The following is an 8965-nucleotide window of genomic DNA, read 5'->3' as shown; positions in this document are numbered from 1 at the left end:
TGAAAGTTTTAAATTTGAATGAAATTTTGTAACTCGGTTTAATAGGTTTACATGTGTAAGTGTTCTGGTAATGCCTCATACCCTGTTCCGGCATTGGATACGGGTAAGGGGTGTTACAAATATAAATGCTTAGCAAATACATTCAAATAGCCATTTGAAAAACTAGTATTCAAGATTGAATAAGTAGAATATGAGAAAATGTGTGATGTTTTTATGAGGGGGAGTAAATACGTGTTGCACTCTTTTTCCCTTAACCGGTTTTTTTTCTCATTAGGTTTTTCTGGTAAGGTTTTTAATGAGGCAGCATATTATGCATATTATAAATTGTGTACTCTTTTTCCTTCATTAGGTTTTTATCCTACAGAGTTTTTCCTAATAAGGTTTTAACGAGGCACATTATCTACCAATGGACATCCAAGGAGGAGTGTTATGAATATCTTATTAAGTGGATGTCCATTATGATCAAGATAAAGTTTTAATATACTTTAAATTCTAATAGATATTAGAATTAGATCTATACTTCTTTTATACTTCTTATACCTATAAATAGAGTCTCTGAAGAAGCATTGTAATCATCCCTTTTGACCAATAAAGTACATTCTCTATTGTTTTCATATTTTCTTTATTCTTTATTCTCTCCATTAGGGGTGAGCATTCGATTGAATCGAATCGAAAATTTTCGAGTTAATCGAGTTTTCGAATCTCATTTTATCATCCTAACTTTATTTGAAGTTTTCTCGAATCAAGTCGAGTGAGATGGAATTCGAATCGAATCGAATCGAATATATTTGTTCGAGTTAAATTTTAAAAATAATTTTGGGTCCTTGTAACCATTGTCACCCATCGTAATAAAATTTGTCCACCTTAATCAAATTTTTATTAACTTTCATCACCTCATAATTTATTTATTAATTTTTATATACCGGTTAGCTTATTTGTTTGCTTAGTTGTTTCAATTATCTTGGATTCTTGTCACTATGTATTTTGGAATTAAAATATATTAAATATAAAAATATGTTTTTTAATAAAATTTATTTTAAAATAAAATTTGAAATTGATACCAATATAAAATTTTAACACGAATATTTTATGGCATAATTAAGAATTCAATTTTAATATAAATATTCAATATGACTAAACAATTCAATAATATAAATAATATAAAATGTGAAATTTAATTTAATAATATAAATAGTGTATATAAATAAAATTATTACTATTTATGTTTAGTGATTTTTTGGATAATTTTGATTTTTATTTGAGAGTAAAGGGTGAGAAGTAAAAGTTTAGGGGAAAATAAAAGTTTTGGGGAATAAAAGTTTGAGGAAAGTAAATAGGGGAGTAAAATTTTGGAGGAAAATATTAAAAAAATTGGAGGGGGAGGGTTTGGGGTAGATGGGAGGTGGGATGAGAAGAGAATAAAAGTTTTAGGGGAAAAGTGGGAGGGAGTAAAAATTTTGGGGGAAAATAAAAAGTTTTGAGGGTTTTTGAGAGTAAAATTTTGAAAAAAAAATGAATGGAAGAGTAAAATTTTGGTGGGAAATGGATTTTTGGTAGATTGGGGGGTTGGGAGGGGAGGGGAGTAAAAGTTTTGGGGGAAAAGTGGGAAGGAGTAAAAGTTTTGAGGGAAAAGTAAAAAAGTTTGGGAGTTTAGGGTAAAACTGTAAAATATTATAGTTTGATATTCGAATTATTCGAATTATTCGAGTTATTCGAATTCGAAAACTCAACTCGATTCGAACTCGAAATTCGAAAAAAAAATTCGAGTTGATTCGAATAACTCGATTAACTCGAATAACTCGAATAACTCGATTCGTTTAACTCGAAATTTAAATTTTTTTTCGATTTTTTCGAGTCGAATCGAATTTTGCTCACCCCTACTCTCCATCTCTCTTTATTTTATAACAAGATAATTATTTTGTAATTTTTTTATAATTGGATGATTAGAAAATATAACGATAGTTTAAAAAAATAAAAAATAAAAAACCTAACCGTTGATATCTTACGACATGCAAATCACTACTGAAATGCTGTTATGCATGCGATCCACGAACCACCAAGTCTAATGCTGTCCCATTCACATCCTCGTTTTAAACCATCTCTGCTTTCAACTTTAACAGCTTTCTTCCTTTTCCAAATTCCATGGCACTTCCCATTTCAAGGCAGAAAAGCCACAGCCTGCAAATGGAGACACAGATAATTGTTGATCCCATAGCCTTGAGAGAATCAATATCATCGTCATCATCCATGGGAGAAACAAGTTTCAACATGATGTTACCTCCCATCGACGCTCCTCAACCCGATTCCGCCGTCCCTCATCCCCTGCTCCCTCCCAACCCCAACTTCTTCACTTCTACCGCCCCAACGCCTGCAACCTCTTCTCCTCGGTTCCGCTCACTTCTGTCGTGGAAGAACTTGAAAAGTCGAAGTCATGAATCTCCTCGACAGGTCGACCACGAGGTGGTTGATGATGTCCGTCACCATGGTCAAGCCAACGACGATGGTTGCCGAAACAGCATCAACTTCAAATGCAGTGGCCTTTGCTTGTTCCTTCCAGGATTGGGTAAAGCAAAGGCAGTGAGGCCAAGAATGAGAGAAACCATTGGCATTGAGAATGATCATGTGACATCAACAAGAGTTTCCCTGGAAAAATTCGAATGCGGGTCCTGGGCTTCATCAACTTTGATACCCGACCACCATGAAGATGTTGATGGAGACTGCGTCATGAATCACTACTTTGATATGCCATTGGAGTTGATCCAAAATCTCGGCAACGATGCCCATTTACCTGTTTCCGCTGCTTTTGTGTTCCATAATAAAGAAATAAAAGCATTTTCAAAATATGATTCAACACCCACAGCAGCAACAGGCAGGAAATCCTACGATTCAGCTCACGGTTTCAGGTTCTCTACGGGCAGAGATTACGATGAATCATTGTTCAGTCGAGCTTAAGGTTTTTTTTTTTTTGAGCACTTAATGTTTGATTTGAATAAAAGGAATGCTTTACCCAGATATGATGACATTTCTAAAATCATGTTAGCAAAACTATCATATCCATTAACATTAATGAGAAGCGGCCGGAATCATACATTTTTTTTTCAATAGAATCTTTTTTGCCGCTGTTCAAATACTTCTAACAGTACTCTAATTATGGAAAAGGAAAATGAAGTGTGATGATATATAATGCGTAAAAACATTAACCCTAAACAGCACCCTCCTCAATGCCTAAATAAAACATCACATAGTGTTAGATGAACCAGTTTACCTAAACCAAAAGGGTTTTCTTTAATGGAGGAGGCTTCAACTTATTTCCTAACAATTTACTTCTTCCTTTTCTTGGGTGGCTGCAGGGCTTCCTCATCTTCATCTTCTTCTTCCTCATCTTCATTTTCTTCTTCTTCAACATCCTCTTCATCCTCATCCTCTCCATCGTCATCGTCATCATCATCCTCGTCCTCGTCCTCATCCTCATCCTCAGGGTCTTCACCATCTCCATCTTCATTGTCTTCGTCTTCTCCATTTTGTTCTGCCCCGGTCGCACCATCTCCCAGTCCTTTCTTTGGATTGTTCTTCTCGCTATTACCATTGTTGCCATATTCCCCGCCTTCCGAGGACAGCTCTTCTTCACCATCTCCATACTCACCATCCCCACCATCGCCATCATCATTGTCGTCATCATTATCTTCCCCATCAGCGTCCTTCAGCTTAGGCTGGTTTTGGGAATGGTCACCCTTGATTCCAGGTTTGTTAGCCACCAGCAATGTAAAGGAGTTCTGAAACCAATCCCCAAAACATGCATTCACAGCAGGGTTTAAAGCAGAAGCTATATTAGCAATTATAACCAAGATTTTCTGAACCAACAAGAAGACAAAGAGTACATAAAATCATAACTAATTGGGTCTCATCGGAAGATTAACGAAAGCCTTTGCTTTGATTTGTAAGAATCATACCTTCTACTGGCAAACTGTTTATTAATTAAAAAATATTTTTTAAGCAAAAAATTATTTAAATTAAATATTCTGTAGCACAAACCAAGTCTTGGGATCATATTCATATGTGTACAGAATATATATAAATTAGCTTCATTAAAACTTTTAGCTTTGCACTTTGGGCACTCCTAATACTACCCCTCCAATATATGATGTCTTGTTATCTATTCAAATGGAAATAGAATTAATTATAAAATGTTTAATAAATTTAAAACAATAAAACAAGTGGTCCAACAGACTAAGCTGGAGCTCCAACCTAACCAGAATAAGCAATAAATTTACTATTCAGATATGACCTGTGAACAACCCATGGTTTGGAAATTTTTAAAATCTCTTCTCCAAACTAAAATCATGCTAGGCTTGAAACTAGGAACTGTATTTATAAAATATTAAAAATTATTTATATATTTTATACTTTTTATAGGTCACATGGAATTGATGAAGCTCAAATATTGATATTTTTTAAATTTCTAATGACTACCCAACTAATTAAACAATCCATGTTGACTTACTATTTTGTATTTAAATATAGAATAATTATAACAATTCAACCGACCCAAATAACAATTTAGAAATAAATATTAAATTTACACATGAATTCTGATTTTGTGTAATTTTATACATAAAATTTTAATTTCATGCAATTTCATTTGTAGCAAACACAACTATTATTTTAATACCATTTTAAGTTTACATATTGTATATACAAATAATTATATTTATCTAATATAAAAATAAATCGACATGATTATTTCTTTAAATGTGTGCTATTAATTTAAAATTAAAATTTCATATATATATATATATTTGAACCATAATATATATTTGAACCATAATTAAAATTTATGTATAAATTAAATATTCGAGGTATGATTTTAGGATTTATCCTACAATTTATTTTATTCGAACTTAGACCGGCAAGTCGAATCTACCCTAAATGGGTAATCCGGCCTTTTAAGCGGTCTAATCTAGCTTTAAGAAATTTTGAAGGAAAGGTGAAAGGCATCAATGCCCGAACAGCAAAAAGATTGGGCCCACTGGACTACAAGTATTTGTGTGCCGGGTGGAATCAGGTTAGATGAAATGCCTTTATTTATTATTCTCTTTTTCCCAACTTTATTCGGCTTTACATTTGGATTTACTATTTATCCAAGTTGAAACCATATAAAATTAAAAGAATTCAAGTCTCACTCAGCCGCTCATATTTAATTTATTCAACGATTTTTCATAATTTTAGTATTAATAATAAATGAAATTTTCTGTCTGTTCCTGTTAGTGAAAAGTTCACAAGTATCTCGCCCTTGTAATACATTTATTAACAACAACAAAAATAACAATGTATCGTTGTACTAAACCTACTTAGATATTTTTTACTAATAATGGATAGAATCATGTTTTTAATAAATAATATTAACACATTAAATTTAACATAATTTGATCAAATCAAATTTTAAACTTAACATATATAATTATTATTTTTAAAAATAATATAACAAATAAATATAAAGACTGGATAAAATAATCTCTGCCTAAATTCGGATCGAATAGAAGAAGAATTTAATATCTTGCCAAGCCTATTTTATGGACGAGTAGACCGATTTGGGACAACCAACCATTGATTTTACTTTGCTTAAAAGCAGTTAAGATATTTTCATAAATTATTTTTATTTTAAATAAAAGTAAATAGTTTTTACATGATAGTATAAAAAAAATTAACATGAAAAGTACGATTGCTTTATAAAATTCAAAAATAGTGGACAAAAGCGTGACGTGGCACCTAGGATTTGACAAGAATATTACCCAAGGAATATCCTATTCATAACAGAGACTTTGACTATTCAAAAAAATGACAAAAAAAAAAGACTTAGCGACAGATGTTTTATTATTTTCCCAAAAAAATCCCATTTATTTTTTAAAGTTGATTTTTTTTATTTTTTTACTTTTTTATTTATAAAATTTTAAAAACTTTAAAAATTTTATTTTTATTTTTAATTTTATAAGTAAAATTATTAAATATCTCAATTTTTTAAAATCTTAAGAGGTATGTGTCACCTACTTATCAATATAATAAATGTATCGTGTATAATTATAAAAAATAGTGTATCTATATTAATAATGTATAAATATATCATTTAATTTTCTATGTTAAAATATATTTTATGAAATTTAATTAAATAAACTATTTAACAAATTATAAATCAAAGTATAAAATACTTTAAAAGTCAACTGAAATAATTAAATTGAAGTTTCATATGCGACAAAATTCAAACTACCACGAACAACTACAGTAAATATTTTCTCCATCTTTTATCAAAAAAATATTTTCTCCATCATCCCAACTAAAAAGCGCAAGTTAGCAAAATAAAATACTAAAATTGTTAATATAATTTTAAGATGTTGGTAAACACATTTTATCTTCTAATTTGAAAGCTAAAAGAATTATAAATAATTCTGAATTTTATAATAAAAATAAACTATGATATTATAATATAATTATCATTTTATCAGGAATAAAATCACGAAGACGAATAATCTCGTATTAAAACGCAACTCCAAAATCGTTACGTCACAAAATCTCGGTCCCCAACAACAAAGCCGCGCATTTAGCAGGAATCTAATGCAAAAAAATTCTGAAATTCTTTTAAGAAAAAATCAAAGGGAGGATTTAACTTTTGAAATTTATCTTTTAATCTCATTTTGATATCTAAATAGACTAAACTATTAATTTTGTTTCGATTTATTTTGAAATTTATTTTTTATTGGAAGTCGATAAGTTTTTTTTACAAAAATAAAACGTAAAAAATAATATAAGTATCCAAATGAAAAAAAAATAGAGTGAGAAAAAATATGAGGGAAAAAATTAGTGAAAAAAAAAACTGCTTAATAGAGAAAAGGTTCCTAAATAAGGAACCCTACAAGGGCGCATTTTAGCACTGATCTAAAGCGAAAACCGCGAAACTCGTAGCAAAAAATAGCATAAATTGAAGGATATGGTAAGCAAAAATTATAAAATTTAACACATTAAAAAAATAAAGGATAGCTTACCAGAGCTACAAGGTGGGTATTGACAAGAGCCGACAAGAACATGGAAGCTAGAGTTTCACCGGCGCATGTTAGCGCGACGTAACTAACCGTAACCGCCATCGAACTGTGGGCAACTTCAGTATTTCACTACGGCCAACGATAAATCTAAAGGCAACCTGCACAAACAAAAAAAGCATCCGTACCGTTAGATCTAAGCTGAAGCTGTATCAGCAGTTAGATCTGTCACTTTATTCCTACAGAATATATAGTACGAACTAGCAAAAGCAAAAGGAAATTTCAAAAATTAAGAAAATAAAAAAAAATATTTCCCTAATAGTGCAAATAAATTAAAACAAAAAGAAAACAGCGGGAATTTATAAATAAATAAAAAACAAAGTTTGCTTTAAAAGAAAAACACAACGAAGTACCTTGAATTACGAGCAAAACTCGCCGGCGGAAAGTTGTTTTTGGTAAAAATTAGCTTTTTTGTTTTTGGAAAAACTCAGTTCACCTAAAATTAATTACAGATGAAAGAGAGCGTTAGGGAATTCGAAAGAAGAAGAAGAAAAAAGATGTGAGGAACGAAACATACCGAGAAACGAAGATGAGGAAGGCGGAGAGAGTAGATCTGAGGAATTGCAGAGCTAAAATCAAAAGGAAAGTAGAAAAAAGGAAGCTTAGGAGGGAGGCGAAAGTAGATCTGAGGATTTGCAGGACTAAAAGCAGAGGAAACAAGCAAAAGGATAAGCGTTCATTCTGGACCGTCGGATCGTGATCAAGGAGACATGGAGAGGAAGAAAAGATATAGCAGACGCAAAAGGGAGGAAGAGAAAGAGAGTACTGGGGATTGGGAGTGACTGCCCGTCATTTTTCCCAGTCAGGAATCGGGCAAGACGGGCAGCTTACTCATCAATTCATCGTGTTAAATGACCGTTGAGTTCGGGCTGCCCGGAAATGAAAGTAAGGCAATATATTAATTAATTCAATTTTCGGATGTCATTTAATTAATTATGTTTTAAAAATTTTGGCTTTTTTGTTTAAACTACCTCACGTGTCCTTTGCTTCCAAGTCCAAGGTTAGTTAAAAGTTTACTTCAAAATAAATAAATAAAATGTTAAAAATTATTTCGGATTATTATTTTCTAGCCTTTTTAATTTTATTTTTAATTTATGAATGTAGTGTCCCAATTTCTAATTTTTTTATATAATACCATATCTGAGATTAAACACACATCACGAATATTATGAGACCCAAACCTTTCCCTTAATTTTCTAGCCTTACCTAGTAATGTGTTGTTTTTATTTATTTTTTAAATTAATTTCTTTAATTACTAATATGTCAAAATATCATTTCTTTTATGGGTAAATTTCCCAATTAGTCATCTAATTTTTAGGATACTTCCATTTTGGTCACCCAAAATTAAATTCTTGCAATTTTATCACTCAGCTTTTAGAGTGCTTTTATTTTAGTCGTCCAAGCGTTAAATATTTAATGACAGTTGACTGTACACACCACATTATGTTTACACTTCCATTTTGGTCACCATCCAACTTATAGATCGCTTTCATTTTGGTTACCCAAAAAAACTATCATTTTTTAATTTATTGATTGGAGTAAAAAAAAATAAGGATTAAAGTGAAAAAACGGTAAAAACTAAAATACTGCATTAGAAAAATTTATCAAATTGTACTTGTTTACCGGAAGTTCTACATTTTTTCAATATTGAAATTTTAAATTTCAAAACATCAAAATTAGTTAAATAAATTATTGAAAAATATCTATTAAATATGATTCATTTGATAAACTTAAAATAAAATTTAAAAGGAGATTAACTTAATTAATTTTAATATTATAGTAACAAATTAGTTGACATTACCAAGGGATAAAAATTTTCAACAATTTATTTAATTGATTTTGATGTTTTGAAAATTAAAGTTTTAATATTGAAAAAA

General features: G+C 30.6%; 2 protein-coding genes across 3 annotated transcripts; one reads left to right on the top strand and one right to left on the bottom strand.

Annotated features, from left to right (window-relative positions):
• The first annotated feature begins 1819 nt into the window (after positions 1–1819).
• Positions 1820–2952, top strand: LOC105776941 (uncharacterized). The gene has a single exon (XM_012599919.2). It carries the CDS (start codon positions 2143–2145, stop codon positions 2950–2952), a length of 810 nt encoding a protein of 269 aa, XP_012455373.1. The 5' UTR covers positions 1820–2142.
• Positions 2953–3036: 84 nt separating this feature from the next.
• LOC105776942 (uncharacterized) lies at positions 3037–7898 on the bottom strand. 2 transcript variants are annotated; one of them, XM_012599920.2, is made up of 4 exons: positions 7606–7898; positions 7442–7524; positions 7035–7189; positions 3037–3773 (listed from the first exon to the last, which is right to left on the bottom strand). In XM_012599920.2, the coding sequence occupies exons 3-4, from the start codon at positions 7131–7133 to the stop codon at positions 3321–3323; spliced, it is 552 nt and encodes a 183-aa protein (XP_012455374.1). In that variant the 5' UTR covers positions 7134–7189; positions 7442–7524; positions 7606–7898; the 3' UTR covers positions 3037–3320. The 2 variants fall into 2 exon arrangements, with proteins under 2 accessions (XP_012455374.1, XP_012455375.1); XM_012599921.2 differs by lacking the exon at positions 7442–7524.
• Positions 7899–8965: the final 1067 nt, after the last annotated feature.

The sequence above is a fragment of the Gossypium raimondii genome, chromosome 10 (genome assembly GCF_025698545.1).
Source record: "Gossypium raimondii isolate GPD5lz chromosome 10, ASM2569854v1, whole genome shotgun sequence".
NCBI classification, from domain to species: domain Eukaryota; kingdom Viridiplantae; phylum Streptophyta; class Magnoliopsida; order Malvales; family Malvaceae; genus Gossypium; species Gossypium raimondii.
The sequence above is the reverse complement of the archived record's forward strand: the minus strand, read 5'-3'. Positions and strand labels throughout refer to the sequence as shown.